At 50.9% G+C, this 25622-nt stretch overlaps 1 protein-coding gene across 3 annotated transcripts; it reads left to right on the top strand.

The window, feature by feature from the left end:
* Positions 1 to 4178: 4178 nt before the first annotated feature.
* PLA2G15 (phospholipase A2 group XV) lies at positions 4179 to 23741 on the top strand. Of its 3 annotated transcripts, XM_075576935.1 has the most exons (7): positions 4179 to 4850; positions 10305 to 10461; positions 11820 to 11938; positions 12092 to 12148; positions 18264 to 18362; positions 20406 to 20630; positions 21533 to 23741. In XM_075576935.1, the coding sequence occupies exons 1-7, from the start codon at positions 4703 to 4705 to the stop codon at positions 22042 to 22044; spliced, it is 1317 nt and encodes a 438-aa protein (XP_075433050.1). In that variant the 5' UTR covers positions 4179 to 4702; the 3' UTR covers positions 22045 to 23741. The 3 variants fall into 3 exon arrangements, with proteins under 3 accessions (XP_075433050.1, XP_075433052.1, XP_075433051.1); XM_075576936.1 differs by lacking the exon at positions 12092 to 12148 and having other exon boundaries at positions 4184 to 4850; XM_075576937.1 differs by lacking the exons at positions 12092 to 12148; positions 18264 to 18362 and having other exon boundaries at positions 4180 to 4850.
* The last annotated feature ends 1881 nt before the right edge of the window (positions 23742 to 25622 follow it).

Here is a 25622-nt window from a genome sequence, read left to right as displayed (position 1 = left end):
CACCGTCTGTCGCAGTCCCCCCAGTCCAACTGTGGCATTGTGGCTTTCTTCAGTGCAGTGTAGTTTTCCTTCTTCCCTGTCTCAGAACAGGCTATTTCTGAGAGAGCTCTAATCAGCCAGGTGGAGTTGGTGATTTGCTGGTATGCAATTAACCAGCACACTGCTGGATTAGAGGGAAGTTTGTTAACAGTGATAAATCCTTGTTACGCCCAAATATCATTAAAAATGGAGATTAATGAGAATAAGTAAATACACATGGTGGTTTACAAAAGGTGTCATAAATTGAGCAAGGTAAAGACCTTGCATGTGACATTATACTAAAGTGATAATGATGGGCTTAAGTGGAGTACAGTTTTGGGCGACTGTTCAATTAAGCTTATCGAACTGATTATACAATGTAAGATTAAAAAGAAACTACTTTTGGAAAAAGAGATTAAGACCGTACAAATTAAATTTAAGGAACGTGACAAAATTGAACATTTTGCTGACTGACCGTATACTACTTAAAAATATTGATATTATGGAGAAAACGATTATGACAAAAAAACAACAGAAGTTTGAATGGGATCGTTTAGATTATGACTCTTCTCCTTCACATTCTCCATACTCTTGGCATTCGTAACAAAGCTCTATCCTGGATCTCCTCTTACCTCTCCCATCGTACTTTCAGTGTCTCTTCTGCTAACACCTCCTTCTCCTCTATCGATCTCTCTGTGGGGGTACCCCAGGGCCCTGTCCTGGGACCTCTCCTCTTTTCTCTGTACACACTCTCTCTAGGTGACTGTAGACGGACGTTCACAGAGGTACACAATTGGAGACTTTATAAGGTGAAATTATAATAGGCTTTATTGTGCCTTTTCATTTTCATCAAAAAACCATCCAAACACAGGGGGGGGAACAAAGCTTCTATTCACTTGGGAGTAGTTCTAGTGAAATCCTATGCAATTAATTCACATCTCCCTTAGTAAAGCATGTCTCGCAGCCCCAAAACATATAGCATGAAATAAGCAGATATAAGCAGTCTCTTAATAATGAAAGTCTTATCTGTTTCTTGCTGTAGGGTAAGCTTCTCTGCTCTCCTGGAACCGCACCCGTGCGTGCACAGAAAATATCAGCATCCAGGTTTAGAAGTCTTATTTGGTGTCTTGCAATCAGCTATGCTGGGCAGAGCTCAAGACCGGTCAGCTCCAGAGATGTGTGTTCTCTTGGTCAGTCTCTCCTGGGAGGCTCAAGAACACTCCTCTGTCTCCAAAGGTCAGCTCTCATTCAGAGCTAAGGAGTCACTTCCTGTCTCAACAGACAGGCTTTTGTAAGCAATCAGGCAGGTGGTGTTTATTAATTGACTACCAGCAGTTAACCACCACACTGCTAGATTAAAGGCACATTACTTGAACAGGGATTACTCCCCTGTTACTGTGACCTAATCACAGCTTTTGGGTTAAAATATCACCTCTATGCTGACGACACACAAATTAACTTTTCTACCCCTGACCTTACACCTGCTGTACAGATCAAAGTTTCTGAATGTCTCTCTGCGATATCATCCTGGATGCCCCTCCGCCAACTTAAACTCAACATGGTAAAAACAGAGCTTATTAGCATATTTCATCCCAAACCGGGACCCACTTCCTCCTTCCACATTACTGTTGGAAGTTCTGTCATACACCCAGTAGCGCAAGCACGCTGCTTAGGGGTCACACTCGACTCCTCACATTAAAAACGTATGTAAAACCTGTCGCTTTTTCCTCCGCAATATTACAAATATACGCCCTTTCCTCTGTTGCTCAACTGCTAAAACTCCGACACAGGCCCTCATTCTCTCCCACAAAGATCAGTGAAAAAAACAAATGGGGTGGGCGCCCGAAATATAAGGTGCACTAATTAGTGCTAACCAGTGTCATTGAATATGTGACCATAAAATAATAGTGACAATCCAAAACACACGTGCAATTAAATGATATAGTACTATAAAATATGCTATATCTTGTGAATTATACGATGTGCAGAAAGAAATATATAGAAAAATGCAGCTCAATCAACCCTTTGATGGATGGTCCACTCAGCAGAATTCGTTAACGGAAGTACGGGAGCACAGATCTCAGAATAATATATGTGAAAAAAAATAAAACATAATATAGTGCAAATAAAGTCTTTAAACCAATTGTTCAACAATAAATGCAGAGGTTTCTCGCGAATGGAGACTCACGGGGTTCTAGTAATAAAGATGCATTTCAAAAACTGCTTTGGGTGCAGTCACTTCACTCAGATGGTGTCATTCGTGGCAAGATGTAAGCAGAGAAAGCCAACAATATTGTAATATTGTAATGATAGAACAATCTTTATAGACATTAAAAATGAACACTTACATTGTGTCCTAAAAATTCAGGCACATAAAATGGTTTGGTGTGCGCTCCACTCCGTTCGCTGCTGCCTCCTTTTCCTCAGTGTCAGACCTCTCAGACCCGATACGTCACTTCCAAGGTGCGTCACCAACCGGATCGCGGGGAATCCCGATTGAAGGAGGATCACAGCGGTAGGCTTCCTTCACTGGGGGCTGAATTGGAGTCCTCTAATGCGCCTCAGCAAACCATAGACTCTTCGCGTTTCGCTGGTAAAGCTTCGTCAGGAGCTCATTCTCTCCCGTGTCGATTACTGTAACCTCCTGCTGTCCGGCCTTCCTGCCTCTCATCTGTCTCCCCTACAATCTATCCTAAACGCTGCTGCCAGAATCACTCTACACTTTCCTAGATCTGTCTCAGCGTCTCCCCTGCTGTAATCACTCTCCTGGCTTCCGATCAAATCCCGCATCTCACACTCAATTCTCCTCCTCACTTTTAAAGCTTTACACTCTTCTGCCCCTCCTTACATCTCAGCCCTAATTTCTCGCTATGCACCATCCCGACTCTTGTGTTCCGCTCAAGAATGTCTTCTCTCTACCCCCTTTGTATCTAAAGCCCTCTCCCGCCTTAAACCTTTCACTGACTGCCCCACACCTCTGGAATGCCCTTCCCCTCAATACCCAACTAGCACCCTCTATCCACCTTTTAGGCCCACCTTAAAACACACTTGCTTAAAGAAGCATATGAGTAGCACCGTGGCTAATACTATACACATGATACATAAAGCTTGGCCCCCTGCAGACACACTTACCAGAATGCCCTCCTACTGTCTCTGTACCAATTAGATTTGTAGAATATTACATTCTTAATTTCCCTATATTCATAGAGTGCTTTATTACTACACTTGACATAGGTTCCTCTGTGCGTCTTATATGTCAATTTAATACCCTATATTTTAGTTTATTGTGATCTATTAAAATACATTTTAACTTCCACATAAATCATTCAGACTAGGGGCTTGAGTGCTCCTCATTGGGTTTCTTTTCTCTACCTCGTCTCATGATCCACTACCTATCCAAGACCACCGCCCCAACCTACATTAAGCTGAAGCGGGGGCACGCTATCTGACTCTACCAATTCGATTGTAAGCTCTTCGGAGCAGGGACTTCTCTTGCTAAATGTAAATTTTTACGTCTGAAGCACTTAATCCCACGATCTGTTATTTGTAATGTATTCAGCGGTGTGCAAAGTGGGGGATTTTTTTTGGGGGGGCACAGGCGGTTGAAGAGGCCCAGCACTCTTCCCCGAGGCATTAAAATAAAATGCCGGGGGGTCGCGTGAGGCCGCTGCAACTCACTTACCGGGGTTTAGACGTGTTGGTGTGACGCGTCGCCATGGCAAGGCGATGCCATGCGGAGTGACGTCACCCGGCGGTCTCCATGGTAACAGGGTCACGTAAAGTCACGTGACCCCCTGGCATCATTTGTCGCCGCCGAGCGAGGTGAGGGAGGCGCAAGGGCGAGGAGGAGCAAGCAGGGGAGCGCAGCTCCAAAAGTTTGCGCTCCCCTGATGCATATGATTGTTGTGTATTACTACTGTGAGGCGTTATGTATAAAAATCGCACTATATAAAGACATACATAAAATATAGAGGTGATCACGTGACCACTCTCCCATCTCCCTCTAGTCTCTGCACTTGGATGGTAGCAGAGCTATCTCAGCAGCCCTACCACAGCGGGCGTGGCTACAGCAGATTTGGGCGGGGACTTTCTATCCTTTGGCTTCGCCCTATTTCCAACGCCCAGGCATTACTAGTCGCACGCCCACCGCGGGACAGTAGGTAGTTTGCGGCTGGATGCGCTCGGCGCTCGGCTGCCGGGATCTGGAATTTCCTCTGTGGCCGCTGATTGGTCGGGCGGTTAAATGTCAGCAGCGGCTACGGGGCGAAGCGAAGGACAGAAGAGTGAGAAGAGCGCGCGGGAAGACGGTTCCAGGGAGAGGCAACAAGGAAAGCGGATACCGTTCAACCTAGTACCCCGTCAAATCGCCCAATGCCCACTGTCTGCCCCCTAATACCCCGTCACATTGCCCAATACCCTGTGTCTGCCCCCCAATACCCTGTCACATTGCCTAATACTTCCTGACCCCCTCACTATTACCCCCTGTATTTATCTGCTTAATGCCTCTTTGCTTACTCCCCACTTACCTCTCTAGTTCACCCTCACAAGTCATTTGCCACTCCCTCTAACTTTTGGGGAACTTCTTACACTCCTTGCTGCCACCCGTCCGCGACCCCCCCCCCCCCCCCCTTACTGCTGCTCCTTCTTGCCCCTGCCCCCTCTCTGGAGTTATGCTTGCGCAAACATGTCCCCTGGAGTCAGGTCCCTGAGTTGCCCCCAGCTCCTCTCCCTCCTCCTCCTCTTGCTCTGCCCAAGCGGTTGCTCCCTGCTCCCCTCCAGAGGCCCCACATGTGGGGTGCGAGGATGCTCCCCTGGTCCCCCTGTGGTGCTAGGTGAGTCCTCTGTGTGTGTGTGTCTGCAGGACTAGCGGGGAGGGAATACAGAGGTATCCACTCTACAAGTGGGAGAGCAGCTCTGGTCCACGTAGCTTGCAATCTATGCATGTGGGATGTATTCCTGGTCTAAAGAGCTTACACTCTAAATATTGTTTCCAGGGTGGCAACAGATTCTGTAGCTCTGTATGTTATGAGTGATATATAGTATTACATGGTCCCTGTGCAGTCTAATCTGCAGGTACAGTGGATTACTGGGGTGAAGAGCTTGCAATCCATAGCTTCTGGCAGCGAACCGGTTACTCTCCTGACTGATAAGAAATCTGTCAGGGGATGAGTCTGTTCTGTTGAGATAACAGATGGATTAACCCCTTCCCTGCTGCCAGAGAGGCCAGCAACACACTGTCATACGGCCACATTGCCTTCCTCTATAATTTGATTTATTTGTATTATATATTTATATATCTATCACACGCACACACTTGCACGGACCCTTTGAGGTGACCATTACAGGGAGATTAATGGACTTTGTTGTGAGCTGCTGATAAATTCCCCTGCAGTTGGAGGTCTGTGTTAAGATTTGTTTGTGATATATATATATATTTTTTTCTTGTATGGACAAGGGATGGAGAGTTCAAGGCTCGTGGGGAATCATTAACTTTGCAGTCTTGTGACCTGTTGCGAAATAAAGTGTCCTTGTTAATCTTCTCTACAGGACACTTCATTCTGTAACAACATGTTATACCCATTCAGATACACAACACCACACAGCCAGGATATGATTAGACACGGAGCAACCTTCACAAAGTGCTGGGTTTAAATGTAATGCAGGGTGACCTCCTGATTGCAGAGTATTAAGGACACATCCCTGTGGCTTTCTATGAATGAAATGTGATCATATCATGTGACTTTCTGAGTCACAAGACAGATTCGGGGACCGGTCACAGCGTGATCACTGTATGGTTTGGTTTCCATGGTGCATAATCCTTTTATCTGAGCTACAGTCTAAACCACGTATCCACCCACTGTGCACTTCCTCACACCTTACAGGTTTAGTCATGGGCAGCAATGCAGGGGTTAAAGGTCCACCCTGTTTTCTGTGAATTTGGAAAGACTGGGTCATGTGACGTGACCGGGAAATTGCTGCCATGTAATTAAAGCCCCTGCAATGTGATTGGCCTGTTTCTACATGCGCCCTTTATCATGTAGGAAAAAACAGCTGCTGCTCCCATAACCTTTTTGCTGCCAGATAATCTAACCTGTTAAACGTACAGTCCCTCCCTGGGACTGAAATGCGCCTGCGTTAATATACATCTTACAGGAGTTGGTAATTTGCGATTTGTGCCTGTTTTTCTGTGGGTTGGTTTGAGCAGTGTCTGCAGTTTATGTTCTGCTTCAGTCCAGGGGGTTTGTGGTGGTGGTGGTGGTGGTGGGGGGGGGGGGGGTGGCGTCAAGGTTTTGGGTTCAGGTCTCAAAAGCAGGAATGGTTAAATACGGAGAAAATCTGGGGGCCCGCACCATTCAAAGATCACATTTCCACCCAAGATGTTGGACTTTTATTCATGAAATCAATAGGATTTTCTTTTATTAAACGGCGATAGTGCCGATCAGGGCACACACTAACCATCAGTTTATTCACTAACCCCCCTTCTGTATGTATATTTTATTTGTATGGTGCCAACATATTCAGTAGTGCAGTCCAATGTGGGAGGGACGACCATCACGACATTGTCTTAACGTGTGTGTGTGTGTATATGTATATGTATGTATGTATGTATGTATGTACCTTTGTCTTGGAGACGGCGGTTTCCTGCCCCGAGGGTGCAAGTCCTAGAAGATATACAGTGGAATACACATTTCCAACCTAAAATGTTGTTCGATCTTAATCTAAATTAATAAAGGGGTGGATAATCTGATTTATGTGAGGCCAGCTAAATTAGATTCTTGTATATTACAAAAAAGGAGTATTAGAGTGGATATGACAACGATATACAAATATATTGTGGGATAGTACAAGGAGCTTTCAAAAGAACTATTCATCCCAAGGGCAGTACAAATGACTTGGGGCATCCCTTAAGGTTGTCGGAAAGGAGATTTCACCAGTATCAATAGGAAAGGGTTTTTTTTATAGTAAGGGCAGTTACAGTGTGGAATTCATTACCCATGGAGACTGTGATGGCAGATACAATAAATTTGTTCAAAAAAAAGTTGGACATCTTCTTTTTTAGAAACGTATATCCCTGTATACCTAATAAGTAAACATTGGAAGGATGTTGATCCAGGGAGTCGCCTGATTGCCAACATTTGGAATCGGAAATAATATTTATTTTTCCCCATGTGAGATCATTTTATTTATTTATAAAATGTTTTACCAGGAAGTAATACATTGCGTTAGCTCTCGTTTTAAAGTGTCGTGTGAGTATAGCTGTTATTATACATACCTGTTTATCATCATCTCTATTAGAATTTAATTTCACTGACGTAATGTTTTTTTTTTTTTTAATTGCATTTTGAATACCATCACTAATCAAGTGTTTTTGTTTTATATAAACTTTGAGCTCACCACATCTTCACTGCTACTGTCTTACGAGGAACCTCTGCAGGTGGAGCAGCAGTTCACACAAGGGGCCGGTATATTACTGTTATCTGGTATTCTCTATATAATTTTTGGTTATAACAATTTCAACCAATTGTTATTATAATAATTTGACCGATATCTCTAGAGGGAGCACCGCAGTCACACCCCACACTCATAGAGAGACCGGTATTTCTCATTGATGCGAGCGCGCATACGCTTATTATAATACAGACCTAACTCCCTCTTTTCCTCACTCCCTCCCCCAGCTCTCCTCACTCGCCCCCACCTTCCGTCAATTACCCTACTCTTGCTCAATCTCTCCCCCTCCACAAAATACATACCAGAAAACCCCACCCCCTAAATACATATAACCCCATCTCCAATACATACTGTATTAAAGAGACTCCCCCACTACATATTAAAAAGACCTCCATCCCCCAATACGTTTTGCACGGACCCCCACTCCCCCAATATGTTTACAAAGACAGACTTACCTTGAGGAGGGTCTGCCCGGCCGGCACTGCAAATTGGGCCTGATCTCTGGCCCGGCTGCCGGTCCTCTTGTGTCCGGACCCCCTCGCTGCAGGTCTCTGTCCCACGCTGAGCTGGCGCACGCCGGGCCTCCCTCCATACCGTTGCGCACCGGAAGCTGGGCCAAGCCTACATCCAGCGCGCTGACGTCAGAGGCCCATCTACGTGGGACAGTATTAGAGGCCTGCATCTCTGGGTGAGCTGGGGCCCTGCCGCAAGTGGACCAGCAGCCGGGCGTGGCCACTGGTCGGGCCCAACTTGTGCCAGGGGGCCTCCTGCCGCCCGGCCCGGGACACCTGTCGTTATCCCCCTGTCGGTGGCCCTGATTTTTACACTTTACACAACATTTTGTGCGCAGTTTATTTTTTGTTCTTTTATATTCAGTACCAGGTGGCGCCCCCTTCAGCAGCAATAACTTCAACTGCGCGTTTCCTGTAACTGCCGGTCGATCTCTCACATCGGGTTTGAGGCATTTTGGTCCATTCCTCCTTACCGAACTGCTTCAACTCTGACATGTGAGGGCTTCCTTGCTTGGGCAGGTCGCGTCAGGTCCTGCCACAACAGTTCGATGGAGTTTAGGTCCGGACTTTGACTAGGCCATTCCAAAATGTGCAATTTCTTCTGCAGCCATTCTTTTCTAGATCTGCTTGTATGTTTAGGATCATGGTTTTGCTGCATTGCCCACTTTCACTTCAGCCTCAGCTCACAGACAGATGACCTGACATTTTCCTCTAGAATCTTCTGATACACAATACAGAATTCATGGTTCTGTCCATGATGGCAAGCCGTCCAGGTCCTGAGGCAGTAAAACGGCCCCAGAGCATCACACTCCCACCACCATGTGTGATGGTTGGGATGAGGTTCTTCTGTTCTAACGCAGTTTTAGTTTTCACCAAACATAACGTTGATGCCAAAAAGTTCTACCTTTTACTCGTCTGTCCAGAGAACATTGTCCCAGAACTCTTGTGGATCATCTATGTGCTCTTTGGTGGACTTCAGACGGGAATCAATGTTCTTTTTAGAGAGCAGTGGTTTCCTCCTGGCTATCCTGTCTTACCTTTTCTGTCCTCACCCCCACCCCATGCAGCACCTATCACCTGAGATCAGACTCCAAAAGACTGTTCATGGTCCCAAGGCTCAACACAGTATCCGGACGTTCCTCCTTCTCCTTCCGTGCACCCCAAAACTGGAACAACCTTCCAGAGACTCTCACATCCACCACCAGTTTCAGTTCTTTCAAGTCTAAGGCTGTCTCACATTTTAACCTGGTCTGTAACTGTTTCATACGCTCATAATATATATTTTCTTCAACTGTGCATGCAATGTCTTGTATATAATGTATACCCTGTTCATTTATGTAACTGTACTTGTAACTATGTATTATTTGTTTTACTCTGTGCCCAGGACATACTTGAAAACGAGAGGTAACTCTCAATGTATTACTTCCTGGTAAAAATATTTTATAAATAAATAAATAATCCTTCCATGAACACCAGTTTTGTTTTAGTATTTTTCTGATAGTTGAGTCATGAACACTCTCTCATTAGCCAAAGCGAGAGTGGCCTGCAGATCTTTGGATGTTACTCTGGGGTTTTTGTGACTTCCTGGATGATTTTGTCGGTTTGTTCTTGGAGACATTTTGCCAGGACAACCGCTCCTGGGTAGAGGGACTATATTCTTGAACTCTCTCCCTTTTTCTGACAGCGGATTGTTGGAGCATCAAATCCTTAGAAATGGGGTTTGTGACCCTTTCTAGACTGAGCATCAATTACTGCTTTTCTGAGGTCCTCAGACTATCTTTTGATTGTGTCATAATGTGTGTTCCAGACACCTGTTTGGTGAAGACCTTTTTTATATAGCATGGGGCATCCCGCACCTTCACCTGAAGATCTCCTAATTATTTGATGCACCTTTTACTGTAATTATCCCCTTTTTTTAGTTTAGCTGATAAAACGATGGTTTCACTTTTTCACATACCCTGACTCTTAATTACTCATTGTTTGTCTAATTCATACATCATTTTTGTTTCAAGGCATTGAATTTGTTAATATTAACCCTATGGGATATTTAAGAAAAGACTGGTTTTGATTCCGGAAGGTTATCATGGGAAAACAATGGCATTTCTGTCATTATCATTGCGGTTCACAAACTTTTTTTCTCACCACTGTATATGTCCTCTGTCGTATTTACCCCATTATCTCCTGTGCCCGGCTTGCTGTTAATGCCCCTCTCTCCTGTGCCCGGCTTGCTGTTAATGCCCCTCTCTCCTGTGCCCGGCATGCTGTTAATGCCCCTCTCTCCTGTGCCCGGCTTGCTGTTAATGCCCCTCTCTCCTGTGCCCGCAGTGCCCGGGGATCTGGGTAACCAGCTGGAGGCAAAGCTGGATAAGCAATCGGTCGTACATTACGTTTGCTCCAAGAAGACGGATTATTACTTCACGCTCTGGCTGAACCTGGAGCTGCTGCTGCCACTTGTTATAGACTGCTGGATCGATAACATCAGGTGAGGGCAATATAAAGTAATATGGAGTATGTGTGCCCACCTGCAGCTGTGTAGCAGATCTGACATCTAAAGAAACCTTATCGGAGTGCTATATTATTATTATTATTATTATTATTATTATTATTATTATACTCCTGTGAGGCTCCAGTCCTGTATAGCGGCATTCTATTTAATTAGCTTTTTTATTATTTGTAATTTTCGCTGTACCATCCTGCGCACAATCCTCCATTTCCAATAAAACTGCAGAAAGGAGCCCCCTTTTTTTTTTTTTTTGCCCCCCAATATTCGGCAACCCAACCCCCCCTCCCTCCGTATATCAGGATTGTATTGGGTGGCTCTGTCTCTGGGTGGCTGGTGATATTGAAAGTTTGTGTGTGTGTGTATGGCCGGTGGCGATGTTGCGATAGTGTTTGTGGCCTGTTGTGATGTTGGGATTGTGTGTGTGTGTGTGTGTGTGTGTGTGTGTGTGTGTGTGTGTGCTGGCGATGTTGGGATAGGGTGTGTGTCCAGTGACAATGTTGGGATAGTGTGTGGATGTTGGGATTGTGTGTGTGGCGCCAGTTGGGATTGTGTGTGTGTGTGTGTGTGTGTGTGTGGCGCCAGGTGGGATTGTGTGTGTGACTATTTCCTCAGCGCACCCTGCACTGCCGGAGAATCCCCTCTTGGTGGGACCAGGAAATATTCTCCTATAAAATATCTTGTTCTTTGGAGACTTTAACCTCGGTACTTTCCTTCCTGAGGAATCCCACGTGGAGGCAAACCTGTCATTTCTTTCCTTTCTCATCAATGTTATCCGATTCCTTACAGACATTTCATCATAAACGTTGAATTTGATCCTCTGAAAAATGTGTGTATTCCTATTGCTGGCGGGAACTCTGTATAGTAATTTGCAGACAAAATGTGTAATACAAAGATAAGAGAATATAAAAGAACCTGCAGATTCCAAGAGCTTATTTAATAATGGCGATTGGGCCGTTCCCGCGTGCAAACTCGCGTGGATTTCAATCACCTCCACGCGCAGAACCGGCCTGGGATTATCGCACTTTATTTAAGCCCGGGGGAGTTTTCTCAGTGGGAATAAAGTCTCAAAACCAGTTAATAAATATAGTTATATATTTTTTTTTATCAGCATTATTTTTTATTTATTTATTTTCTTTGTGGTGGACTGACCCTTTAAACTAGTGCAGTAAATAACTGTCCCTAGGAGCTTGCAATCTACATGTAGTATGAGGCTCGGAGCCGGGTCTGTTTATGGAGGTACACAGGAACGTGTGTTTATTTAGGGCTCTGCGGGTGTTGCTGAGACCCCCGGCTCCTCTCTGTAGTAATACTCTTTGCTCCCCTGTCCCGCCCCCCAGGTTGGTTTACAACCGGACGAGCAGAACCACAGCTTCCCCGGATGGGGTGGATGTCCGTGTCCCCGGCTTCGGGTTCACGTATCCCCTGGAGTTCCTGGACCCCAGCAAACGGAGCGTGGGTGAGGAACACGGGAGATCTCTATCCTATCGGGGCACAGATATATCTTAAGGGAAATTGTGGGGGTTTTGCATTTTCTAAAACCTGTATATCCCTCCTACCCACACACACTGTGTATAATATTGTCTCTGTATTTCTGCCATACCTGATGAAGGACCCGGAGAGGTTGGAAAGCTTGTAACAGATCAACTACTTGTTGGTCCAATAAAAGGTATCATACCCCCTAGTCCCTCTCCCTCCGGGGTTACCAATGTGTATTACATAATCTAGAATCTACTATATATTTGTGAAATCACTGTATGTCTGCGTCCCAAGGGTCAATCGCATTGGACCTTGGGCCTGTCACTCCTGCTCAGGCCATGCCCGCCCCCGCACACCTCTCATTGGCCTACGTCCAACACCAATGCCACACTGTCCCACCCCTCACTGACTCTCATTGGCCTGCGTCCAATGCCCGCCCCCGCACACCTATCATTGGCCTGCGTCCCACCCCTCACTGACTCTCATTGGCCTGCGTCCAATGCCCGCCCCCGCACACCTCTCATTGGCCTGCGTCCAACACCAATGCCCTAATACTTCCACACTGTCCCACCCCTCACGCTTTGCTTTTGCAACACCTAATCCTCTAATCCTCAACCTGCTCTGGGGCCACGCTTCACAGCTATCAAAACCTTCACGTCTGCTACCACAGACTGCCGAATTAGGTACAGCAGTGTTTACCAAACTGTGCGCGGCTTGGCTAGAGGGGCGCCGCGATCAGGGCCGCCAGCAGCGGGAAACAAGGGCTGCTAGCTCATTTAAAAAAAAAAAAAAAACCTCTGAGGGGAAGCAGAGGAGCGGTCATGTGACCGCTCCCATCCAATGGGGCTGCAGCCTGCCCGGCATTGCAACTGCAGAGCCACCAGACAGCACCAAGGTGTGTGTGTGTGTGTGTGTGTGTGTGTGTGTGTGTGTGTGTGTGTGTGTGTGTGTGTGTGTGTGTGTGTGTGTGTGTGTGTGTGTGTGTGTGTGTGTGTGTGTGTGTGTGTGTGTGTGAAAAACGGGCTGCAGGGTGTGTGTGTGTGTGTGTGTGTGAAAAACGGGCTGCAGGGTGTGTGTGTGTGTGTGTGTGTGAGAAAAACGGGCTGCAGGGTGTGTGTGTGTGTGTGTGTGAAAAACGGGCTGCAGTGTGTGTGTGTGTGTGTGTGTGTGTGAAAAACGGGCTGCAGTGTGTGTGTGTGTGTGTGTGTGTGTGAAAAACGGGCTGCAGTGTGTGTGTGTGTGTGTGTGTGTGTGTGTGTGTGTGTAAAACGGGCTGCAGGGTGTGTGTGAAAAACGGGCTGCAGGGTGTGTGTGAAAAACGGGCTGCAGGGTGTGTGTGTGTGTGTGTGTGTGTGTGTGTGTGTGTGTCTGTGTGTGTGTGAAAAACGGGCTGCAGGTGTGTGTGTGTGTGTGTGTGTGTGTGTGTGTGTGTGTGTGTGTGTGTGAAAAACGGGCTGTGTGTGTGTGTGTGTGTGTGTGTGTGTGTGTATATATGTGTGGTGTGTGTGTGTGTGTGTGTATATATGTATATATGTGTGTGTATGTGTGGTGTGTATATATGTATGTGTGGTGTGTATATCTACTATAAGGAGGGAGGGGAGGGGTAGGGGGGGGCCCAATCGCATTGCACCTTTGGCCTGTCACTCCACCTCAACAACTGTCCCACCCCTCACCACACTGTCCCACCCCTCACTGACTCTCATTGGCCTTTGGCCAACACCACTGCCACACTGTCCCACCCCTCACCCCACTGTCCCACCCCTCACTGACTCTCATTGCCTTTGGCCAACACCACTGCCACACTGTCCCACCCCTCACCCCACTGTCCCACCCCTCACTGACTCTCATTGGCCTTTGGCCAACACCACTGCCACCCCTCAGTGACCTTTGGGAGTGCTTCTAAGCACCTAACACTCACCGCACTGCCTCTTACAAACACCCCCCTCCACCACCACCCCCCCAACCTCATGCACCCCCCCTCCACCACCACCCCCCTCAACCTCATGCACCCCCCCTCCACCAATCACCCCCCCCCCCCAACCTCATGCACACTACAAAGGCACGCCACAGCTCTCCCGCTACTGCAGCCCATCACCACCCCCCTCACCCAAACATACAACGCACGATGCTCCATCACCCCCCCCCCTCACACCAACAGCAAACGCACGCTGCTGAACATACAACGCACGAGTGCTCCATCACACCCCTCACCCGAACATCCCCGGAGCACACCCAAAACTACCCCACCCCCCTCACCCATACATCCACCGCTACGATGCTCCTCCGGAGCCCCTCACCCCCCCCCCCCCCCCCCACCATCCACCGCACGATGCTGCTCCGGAGCCCCTCACCCCCCCCCCCCCCCCCACTCACCCGAACATCCACCGCACGATGCTGCTCCGAGCCCCTCACCCCCTCCTCACCCTCTGTCCGCCCCCCCCCCCCTTTCCTGGCCGCTGGCCCGCAACAACGGAACTACCCCCTATCACCACTCCGCGGGACCTCAACATCACCCGCTCTCCCGGAGCACCCTCTCCCCGGTGCTCCCCCCCCTCCCCCCCCCCCCAGAGCACCCTCTCTCCCGGTGCTCCCCCGGTGCTCCCCCCCTCCCCCCCCCCCCAGAGCACCCTCTCTCCCGGTGCTCACCCGCTCTCCCGGTGCTCCCCCCCCCCCCCAGAGCACGCTGTCGCCGCTCTCACCTTCAGGCCTAGAGGCCGCGCCCCCAGCTCCCCATCCCCGCGCGCGCTGCTCCGGCTCTCAGGCCTAGCTGTCTCTGTCGGGAGCTGCACGGGCCGCGGCCCACACACCCCCTCACCTGAGCGTCTCAGCTCCGCATCGCCGGGGGGAACCGCCGAGGAACCCGAGGAGGAGCGCGGCCCGGTGCGAGGTAAGTAACCGCACGGGAAGAGATCTTTCACCCCCGGCCCGGCCCTTCACCCCACCCGGCGCTTCACCCCACCCGGCCCGGCGCTTCACCCGGGCCGGCGCTTCACCCCCCCCCCCCGCCCTGGCCCTTCACCCCCCCCCCCCCCGCCCTGGCCCTTCACCCCCCCCCGCCCTGGCCCTTCACCCCCCCCCCCCCTGGCCCTTCACCCGCCCTGGCCCTTCACCGGCCCTGCCCTTCACCCCCCCCCTGCCCTTCACCCCCCCCCCCCCCGGCCCTTCACCCCCCCCCCCCCCCCGGCCCTGCCCTTCACACCCCCCCCGGCCCTGCCCTTCACCCCCCCCCCCCGGCCCTGCCTTTCACCCCCCTCCCCCCCCCGGCCCTGCCCTTCACCCTCCCCCCCCACGGCCCTGCCCTTCACCCTCCCCCCCCCACGGCCCTGCCCTTCACCCCCCCCCCGGCCCTGCCCTTCACCCCCCCCCCCCGGCCCCTGCCCTTCACCCCCCCCCCCCCCCGGCCCTTCACCCCCCTCCCCCCCCGGCCCTGCCCTTCACCCCTCCCCCCCCCCGGCCCTGTCCTTCACCCCCCCCCTGCCCTTCACCCCCCCCCCCCCCCGGCCCCTTCACCCCCCCCCCCCGGCCCTGCCCTTCACCCCCCCCCCCTCCGGCCCTGCCCTTCACCCCCCCCCCTCCGGCCCTGCCCTTCACCCCCCCCCCTCCGGCCCTGCCCTTCACCCCCCCCCCCTCCGGCCTGCCCTTCACCCCCCCCCTCCGGCCCTGCCCTTCACCCCCCCCCCCTCCGGCCCTGCCCTTCACCCCCCCCCCCTCCGGCCCTGCCCTTCACCCCCCCCCCCTCCGGCCCTGCCCTTCACCCCCCCCCCCCTCCGGCCCTGCCCTTCAACCCCCCCCCTCCGGCCCTGCCCTTCAACCCCCCCCCCCCGTCCCCTGCCCTTCACCCCCCCCCTCCGGCCCTGCCCTTCACCCCCCCCCCCCTCCGGCCCTGCCCTTCACCCCCCCCCCTCCGGCCCTGCCCTTCACCCCCCCCCCCTCCGGCCCTGCCCTTCACCCACCCCCCCCCCTCCGGCCCTGCCCTTCACCCCCCCCCTCCGGCCCTGCCCTTCACCCCCCCCCCCCGGCCCTGCCCTTCACCCCCCCCCCCCGGCCCTGCCCTTCGCCCCCGGCCCTGCCCCCCCCCCCGGCCCTGCCCTTCGCCCCCGGCCCTGCCCTTCGCCCCCGGCCCTGCCCTTCGCCCCCCCCCCCCCCGGCCCTGCCCTTCACCCCCCCCCCCGTCCCTGCCCTTCGCTCCCGCCCTTCGCCCCCACCCTCCCTGCCCTTCGCCCCCACCCTCCCTGCCCTTCGCTCCCACCCTCCCTGCCCTTCGCTCCCTGCCCTTCGCCCCCACCCTCCCTGCCCTTCGCCCCCACCCTCCCTGCCCTTCGCCCCCACCCTCCCTGCCCTTCGCCCCCACCCTCCCTGCCCTACACACGTACACACACGTACACACACGTATACACACGTACACACACACGTATATACACACACACGTAGGCACATGTAGACACACACGCGTAGACACACACACGTACACATACACACGCAGGCACACGTAGACACGCAGGCACACGTAGACACGCAGGCACACGCAGACACGCAGGCACACGCAGACACGCAGGCACACGCAGACACGCAGGCACACGTAGACACGCAGGCACACGTAGACACGCAGGCACACGTAGACACGCAGGCACACGTAGACACGCAGGCACACGTAGACACGCAGGCACACGTAGACACGCAGGCACACGTAGGCACGCAGGCACACGTATACGTAGACACACACGCACGTGTACACACACACACACACACGTGTACACACACACACACACACGTGTACACACACACACACACACGTGTACACACACACACACACACGTGTACACACACACACACACACGTGTACACACACACACACACACACGTGTACACACACACACACACACACACGTGTACACACACACACACACACACACACACACGTGTACACACACACACACACACGTGTACACACACACACACACACGTGTACACACACACACACACACGTGTACACACACACACGTGTACACACACACACACACACACACACACGTGTACACACACACACACGTGTACACACACACACACGTGTACACACACACACACACGTGTACACACACACACACACACACACACGTGTACACACACACGTGTACACACACACACACGTGTACACACACACACACACACGTGTACACACACACACACACACACACGTGTACACACACACACACACACGTGTACACACACACGTGTATACACACACACATGTATACACACACACATGTATACACACACACGTACACATACACAATGTATACAAACAAACATGTATATATACACACACACACAAACATGTATACACACATGTGTGTATATATACACACACACACACACACACGTATACACACACATACACTATCCCCAGCACCACCACATCAGCACACCGGTATCCCATGCCCCCCCCAGCACACTGGCATTCTCGGCTCCCCACCATTCCCAGCCCCCATCAACACCATCAGCACCCACACATTGGCACCTTCGCACCTCCCCATCGGCACACCCACATCCGCACCCCTACATCAGCACCAAACCCTCCCAAATCAGCACACCGATACAATCACCATCAGTACAGCCACAGCAGCAGTACCACCGCACACTGCCATGGGCCGCGTGGACCACTCCCCACCCAAATGCCACACCCACACCACAAACATCCCGGGCAACGCCGGGGCTCTCAGCTAGTAATATATATAATAATAATAATAATAATGTTCTTGTATAGCGCTGCTAGTTATACGTAGCGCTTTACAGAGACATTTTGCAGGCACATGTCCCTGCCCCGTGGAGCTTACAATCTATGTTTTTGGTGCCTGAGGGAGATAAAGTGACTTGCCCAAGGTCACAAAGAGCCGACACCGGGAACTGAACCAGTTTCCCCTGCTTCAAACTCCGTGCCAGTCAGTGTCTTTACTCACTGAGCCGCTCCTCCTCCCCAATATTACAATATTCTATGTTCTCAGCCCTTGTCAATCCACTCGCAGGAAATTGTAGTTTTGAACAAATGACTTGGCTTATAGGTAGATGCTTTATTGGCTGCCCCTCCAGGGATGGTAAAACACCAAGTCTGTAGTCCATCTGGATACAATAGATAAAATCTCTGGGTGAAGTTTCGGGCCTGACCTCGCCTCTTATCAGGCTGGTGGCACCCTCCAGGAGGGAAGGTGTTACCCTGTGAGAATGCCCGGAGACGCACGCCGCTGCGATCTCTGCGTGTGTTTAAAGTGACGTGTTTAACGCCCCGTGTTCTCGCTGTTCCCCCGCAGGTATATATTTTTACACCTTGGTGCAGAACATGGTGGATTGGGGGTACACGCGTGACAAAGACGTGAGGGGGGCTCCCTACGACTGGCGCAAGGCTCCCAGTAAGGCCCAGTTACTCCTTGTTCATATTGTTTGTACTTTATCCATTTTCCTGTTTTCAGCCCTAAAACCAGGGGGGGGGGGAAAAAAGCCCCCCCCCCCTCCCCAATATCTCATTTGTGCAGTTAGTATTTATTTTAGTATCTCTGCTTGGTGTGGCGCGTTCTGACGTTCATAAAAAAAAAATACACTGGCTTGGCAAGTTAATATTGTAATGCCGCTAAACCGCGTTTTTCTCAACTTCGGGGACCCCACCCCCCAGTATCAGAAAATTCACAGATGTGATGGTCACCAGGCTGACCCGTTGGAAAGCTGCCGCTTCCTATCGACCGGCGTGAGCGAGGCTAACCTCGCCGCCACGTTTAATTTCTATATAGCTGGGGCAAAAAGGGTATATGAGCAGGTGCTGGGAGAAGCCCAGAGCTGATTGGTGGGGATGAGCCCCAGAGCTGATTGGTGGGGATGAGCCCTAGAGCTGATTGGTGGGGATGAGCCCTAGAGCTGATTGGTGGGGATGAGCCCCAGAGCTGATTGGTGGGGTTGGGCCCCAGAGCTGATTGGTGGGGTTGGGCCCCAGAGCTGATTGGTGGGGATGAGCCCCAGAGCTGATTGGTGGGGATGAGCCCCAGAGCTGATTGGTGGGGTTGAGCCCCAGAGCTGATTGGTGGGGTTGAGCCCCAGAGCTGATTGGTGGGGTTGAGCCGCAGAGCTGATTGGTGGGGTTGAGCCCCAGAGTTGATTGGTGGGGTTGAGCCCCAGAGCTGATTGGTGGGGTTGAGCCCAGAGCTGATTGGTGGGGCTGAGCCCCAGAGCTGATTGGTGGGGTTGAGCCCCAGAGCTGATTGGTGGGGTTGAGCCCCAGAGCTGATTGGTGGGGTTGAGCCGCAGAGCTGATTGGTGGGGTTGAGCCCCAGAGCTGATTGGTGGGGTTGAGCCCCAGAGCTGATTGGTGGGGTTGGGCCCCAGAGCTGATTGGTGGGGTTGGGCCCCAGAGCTGATTGGTGGGGTTGGGCCCCAGAGCTGATTGGTGGGGTTGGGCCCCAGAGCTGATTGGTGGGGTTGAGCCGCAGAGCTGATTGGTGGGGTTGAGCCCCAGAGTTGATTGGTGGGGATGAGCCCCAGAGCTGATTGGTGGGGTTGGGCCCCAGAGCTGATTGGTGGGGTTGGGCCCCAGAGCTGATTGGTGGGGTTGAGCCCCAGAGCTGATTGGTGGGGTTGAGCCCCAGAGCTGATTGGTGGGGATGAGCCCCAGAGCTGATTGGTGGGGTTGAGCCCCAGAGCCCTCGCCTCCCAGTTCTGATTGGAAGGAAATGAAGGGTTGCTGATTTTTAAGGGAACACGGGGGATAACACCCGCAGTTATACGGCCAATCTTTGGTGCTGTTATGAAATATACATTTTGCAGTTTACCGATTTTTTTAATTCCAAATACTCCTCTTCATGGTGCTGTGGTGCATTAAAGCTGCAGTCCCGCTGCCTTGGTTATGGGGTGCTGTTTTTAGCTCCGGGTTCCTGAGATACTTGTCGGTTTCGTTACTGCGTCCCCCTTCCGTGTAGGTGGAACGCTCGGTAACGCGCTGACGTAGCGGAAATGAAACCTGTGTAGTTACGCCTATGCTGGGGGGGGGGGGGTCTGAGCACACACTCACTCTCTCTGTAGGCAGGGGTCTGAGCTCACTCTCTGTAGGCAGGGGTCTGAGCGCACACTCTCTCTGTAGGCCATGGGGGGGATCTGAGCACTGTCTCTCTGTCTCTCTGTCTCTCTGTCTCTCTGTCTCTCTGTCTCTCTGTCTGTCTCTCTGTCTCTCTGTCTCTCTGTCTGTCTGTCTCTCTGTCTGTCTGTCTGTCTGTCTGTCTGTCTGTCTGTCTCTCTGTCTCTCTGTCTCTCTGTCTCTCTGTCTCTCTGTCTCTCTGTCTCTCTGTCTCTCTGTCTCTCTGTCTCTCTGTGTGTGTGTGTGTGTGTGTGTGTGTGTGTGTGTAGGCTGGGGGTCTGAGTGCACACTCTCTGTAGGCTGGGGGTCTGAGCGCACTCTGTTTCTCTCCTAGATGAGAACGGGGAGTACTTTGTTGCTCTCCGGAAGTTGGTGGAGACCATGTATGAGGAGTATGGGGGCCCCGTGGTGCTGGTTGCACACAGCATGGGGAATCTGTACACGCTCTACTTCCTCAACCACCAGACCCAGGGCTGGAAAGACCAGTACATCGCATCCTACGTGGCTCTCGGAGCACCCTGGGGCGGCGTGGCCAAGACCCTGCGTGTCCTGGCATCAGGTGAGTCGCAGAACTGCCCTTTTCAAGTGGAAGAATGCAACGATCATGGACCCGGGGAATCCACCATGCCCAATCATTCAGGGTCCACCGTTCCAACAGCCTTCCACCTCCCCACCCCCCAATCCCTAAAATGCATAGCGCTGAAGTTACCAGGTTTAATTCTCCCTCAGGGGGGAAATAATATGGCTGCCAAATCTCTGGCCAGTCGCAGACTGCAACACCATCTGCGGTGGGTTCCTATTGGGCGTCCATTTAAATCCCCTTTAAAAACCAGAAAGTAACTTTCAGTATCTTGGGAATACAAGTGGGAAACCGTGTGCTTCTGGAGGACATCCCGAACTTCCACCCCTGTGTAAAATAAATACTAATAGTGGAGATTAGTTGGGCTGGCCTCCTCCTTAACTCTCCATCCTTCTGCATAGGAACACCTTGCTCTGCATCGCGTTCCTATGCAGAAGGATGCAAAGAACAGGAACCTCCTGTTCTCTCTGCCAGCAGAAGGGGCTTTTCTTTCCAAATCTACTTAAGAGAATAAATTGGAAACCGAACCTCAAATAATTCCCTCCACACAGCGTAATAACCTCAATATCAGATCCAGCTACATTGTGACTATATAATCATTCGCTGGCGTTGTTTGTTTTCGTTTTCTCTCTGTACTCTTCCACATTTTCTCAGTATTTGTTATTCGAACTTCCCCTTTTTTTAAAATATTTTTTTACTTCCCTATTTCTTAGTTATTATTAAATTGTTGTGGCTAAATATTGTGTGCGTGTCGCCTCATTACTTCCCCCCTGATTAACACCACATACTGTATCCTTGTATAAATCATTGGGTATTTATTCCCTAAGTCCCACGTCCCACCAGGGTTATATGTTTATGACCTAACCAACCCTGTGTTTCAGGTGATAACAATCGCATTCCGGTGATCAGCTCCCTGCGGATCCGTGACCAGCAGCGCTCTGCCGTTTCCACCAACTGGCTGCTCCCGTTTAACTACACGTGGCCCCCAGACAAGGTCTTCGTGAGCACCCCCAAAACCAACTACACCCTGCGGGACTTCCAGAAGTTCTACCAGGACATCGGCTTCCAGGACGGCTGGCTGATGAGGAGCGAGACGGAGGGGCTCTTGTACCCCCTGTCTCCCCCCGGGGTGCGCGTGCACTGCCTTTACGGCACCGGCGTGGACACCCCCGACTCCTTCTTCTACGATTCCTTCCCGGACAAGGACCCCAGCATCACGTATGGGCCTGGGGACGGGACGGTGAACCTGGAGAGCTCCCTCCAGTGCCGGAAGTGGATCGGCCGGCAGAGGCAGGAGGTCTCCATGGTGGAGCTGCCGGGGAACGAACATATTGGTATGCTGTCAAACCTCACCACCATCTCTTACGTCAAGCAGGTGCTACTCCGGGTGTAGCCTCTTACCCCAGGGATATAGGAGGGGGTTGCCTCTGTCTTACTCAATGGATGAGCCAGTTAACCTTCACTGGCAACGTAGGCAACTGCTGGAATATTTCCTCACATAGACGTATGTATTCATTTATTGTTACGATGAAACTGCATCATGCCTCGATCTGCGCCCACGCACGGAAAAACGTTCACCCTAATACAAGAGACTCCCATTTTTATTGCGGAGGTACCGACGGGAGATGGCGGCTGTTGCAGATGCTGACATTGGGGCTTGAGTAAGGGCTGTTGTGGCCCGAAAAGTTTGTCCTTCAGTGCATCTATATCTGCCGTAATACAGTAAATGTGTGTCTGTCCTCCATCAGTGCGGTGGGCGTCTTCTGTTTGTCGTATATTTTATATACACCGCACATACTGTGTGTGCAAGATTATATAGAAATATCTATGTTTTTGACCCTGATTGCATATTTTATTATGAAATATTTCCACAGTTGGATCTATTTAGGAGTCTGAGGAAATGAGGGTTGAGATGACCCAACCTGTGAGGTGCTGTTAACTCTACTTTGGGTCTATGACACGCTCTCCTCCCCAGAGATCCATGTCTGGCAGCTGCCCTGTATTTAAAGGACCTGGGTCGCCTTTCGATAAGTTCTGCAGAGACCTTGGGGCAGCTCCATTAGAAGTGTATCTCTCGTCTGTGGCTTCTAGTTAAACACCCGGCACCCTCCTCTGTGTACTCCGATCACGCCAAACTCGCATGGGGGCAGGGTGCCGCTGCCCTGTCTGTGCTTTCCATTACAGAGGAACGGAGACCCTGGCAGCGAGGGCTTTTAAACGAGGTCTTTAACATTTCACTAACTCGCCTTTTCCAATAAACTTGGCAATCCTGAAACTGTTCTGTAGCAGAATTCCATATTTCACTTTAAAATAAAATAGTTGATGTCTAGTGAGTTCAATGCACAGAGACCCTCCCCCCCCCCCCACACACCACGGAGACCCCCACAGCACAAACTCCAGTTCTTCCAGTACTGTGATTCATTGTCTTTTTTTTTTTTTTTTTTCTCGCCGGATCTCGTTTCTAGGAATAGCCGGGTTTGTGTGTGTTTTGTTTAATGTTTACACTATTTTGTAGATTTTCTATTTTTTTTTTTTTTTAACTCCATGTCTAATTGTAGTTTATTTCTGAGAAGAATCCTTCGTTTTGGATGATATTCCCACCTATGTCTTCATTTCCTCTTTGATTATTTGTAATGTTGCCTTTTTGATGTACTGTATGTTTAGTTAAAGCTGTGATTTCCCCTGCCGCCTCACATTAATGGGCGCGGGGGTTATGTATCTGAACACCCCTCTGGTGCCATTTCCAAAGGACCGCTTATCTTGTGGTCAGATTTTCATGCACCCGTTTTGTAGGCGGGGGAGGGGGGAGGGGTGTTGATGGTGAGCGTGATGCAGCCAACTCTGGGGTGGGATCATAGTAGCAAGTTATTGATCTGTGGGAGGAAGGAACCAATCCTATTGGTGTGGAATTCAGGTTTTCTCCAGCGATCACACTGCCACATCGCGCCCTTTTGGATCGGGTTTGTTTCTACGCGGTTCTGTTTTTCTGAAATCTCTAACTTTTCGTTATGTTTGTAACAATTGAAGGATATTTTGGGTTATTTTTCACGTATTTGTGCCTCCAATATTGTAATAAACCTCTTGATGCTCTCATGTCTTCCTGTGCTGATTTGGCGGTTAGAAAAAGTAGTGATACTGTGACATAAAAAATAATAAATGGCTGGAATCATTGGCGCACAAAACGCTCTTTGAAAGTTTTTTTGTTTTTTTTATGCTACGCACATTTGCTCAAACCAATATTTCTTTAGAAAAGAAAGGCGATCTATAAATAGTGTGAATCTAAAAAAGTTAATTAGGACAATTACTCGCCCCAGTACCAACGCACGTGGTTACTCATTTAACTGACCAATACTGTAGTTTGCGCAGTTGAATGAATAACCCCTGCAGTGCTTTAGTCCCCGCGATGAGGGAGAGGTGTTGGACTTTATTCTAACACCCCCAACCCCCCCTTACATTCAATTTATCTTTAAACCCTTTACTGCGCACCTGTGTGTCACTGTCACCTGATTGCGCCGTCACTGATGGAAGGAATCCTTCTGTGCTATGTGATCGCCCCATGAAAAATGCACGTGAATATGACGCGGCAGGGGAGAGGGGGAGAGAAATGCTGGACCCCATGTATAGAAGGTGTGTTTAGCTCCACCTTATGTCCTGGAGTGCAGGTCCACGTTCAGAAAAATGGCACATGGTGTAATACGGTCTGGTGGGAGTAGTAATGTATAACTGGGGAAGTTCTGACTGGGGTCCTCACTGTGAGTCCTGTAAGTAGCTCTGTGCAGGGCTGGATTACCCACTGAGCATGTACCTAAGGGTCCCTGTAGGTTGGGGGGCGCTGTAGCAGCCCGGTGGTCACTGTCTGCCTTGCGCCTTCTAACTTACATGGGTGGTGTGTCTTACTTTTTCCCGGAGCGGCTCTCCTCTTGCAGTATCGTCATGGTGACCTGACATCACATGGTGTTGCCACGCTGCAGGAGAAAAGTGGCCACCTCGAGGAAAGGCCACCAAGATCTTGGTGTCCAGGGGCCCCAGAGGGTCTTTAATCTGCCACTTTGTGTATTAAGGTGGGTCCTGTCACCTGCCCAGTAAGTAAGCGCCAGTAGTAAAGGCCCCAATTGTTCTCCTTATGGATAAGGATTCAGCAGGTTGGGTTCGGCCCAACTAGAAGGTTCCCCGCTCATTCCTGATCACATGGGTATGGAGGAAGTATGCAGTACATAATAGCAGGTTGCTAACCCAGGAGCCCAACATGTAAGCCATAAGGAACCAGCCGACGAGTGGCGGAGCATTAATAAATCCATGCAAGAGACTGCCAATGTATCACTTACGTTCAATAACAAGTCTAAGTACGTAGGGGGGGGGGGAGAGAGGTACCAGGGGATGAAGCCCAGAATATTATTTTTACGAGGTCCTGTCCAGTAACCAGTGTGTCCGTGTAATGTTAATGACGGCGTCAAAGCTCGTGTGTTTATAAAAGTTCCTGCTTCCAGCACCCTAAACAGGCCTGAGATACTGAGCCCTGCCATTGTATGTACATAGTTACACCTGCACCCATACTGCACCGGCCAGAGAGACTGGTCATTGTACGTATATAGTTAGTCTGATGTGACCTAATTTAGAGCTAGGTAAGGAGGGTTACATAATGTGACCCGTGGGCTTGCACTGCTGGTATACAGGGTGGTGGGGGTATGTTGGTAATAATTGAGTATTGATGCTGACCTGAGGAGCAGGCCTGCCACCAGGGGGTCTGCAGGGGTTGGCGTTCCGGGCCCGGTGAGTCACAGGGGCCCATCCGTGCCCATTTCAGAAAAAAGTCAGGAAAAAAAGTGCTGGCAATCCAAATGCGCAGAGCCGAGGTCTTGGTGCGCATGCGCAGGGAATGCAGCGTGTCTAGACTGCTGCCTGTAGGCCCACTCCCCCCCAATCCCAACGTGGGATGGAGGGAATGCACCGTGGTGAGCCCGCCAACCCGGC

This window comes from Ascaphus truei, chromosome 19 (genome assembly GCF_040206685.1).
Source record: "Ascaphus truei isolate aAscTru1 chromosome 19, aAscTru1.hap1, whole genome shotgun sequence".
In the NCBI taxonomy this organism is placed as follows: domain Eukaryota; kingdom Metazoa; phylum Chordata; class Amphibia; order Anura; family Ascaphidae; genus Ascaphus; species Ascaphus truei.
Note: the sequence above shows the minus strand (reverse complement) of the source record. Positions and strands in the feature narration are given on the sequence as shown.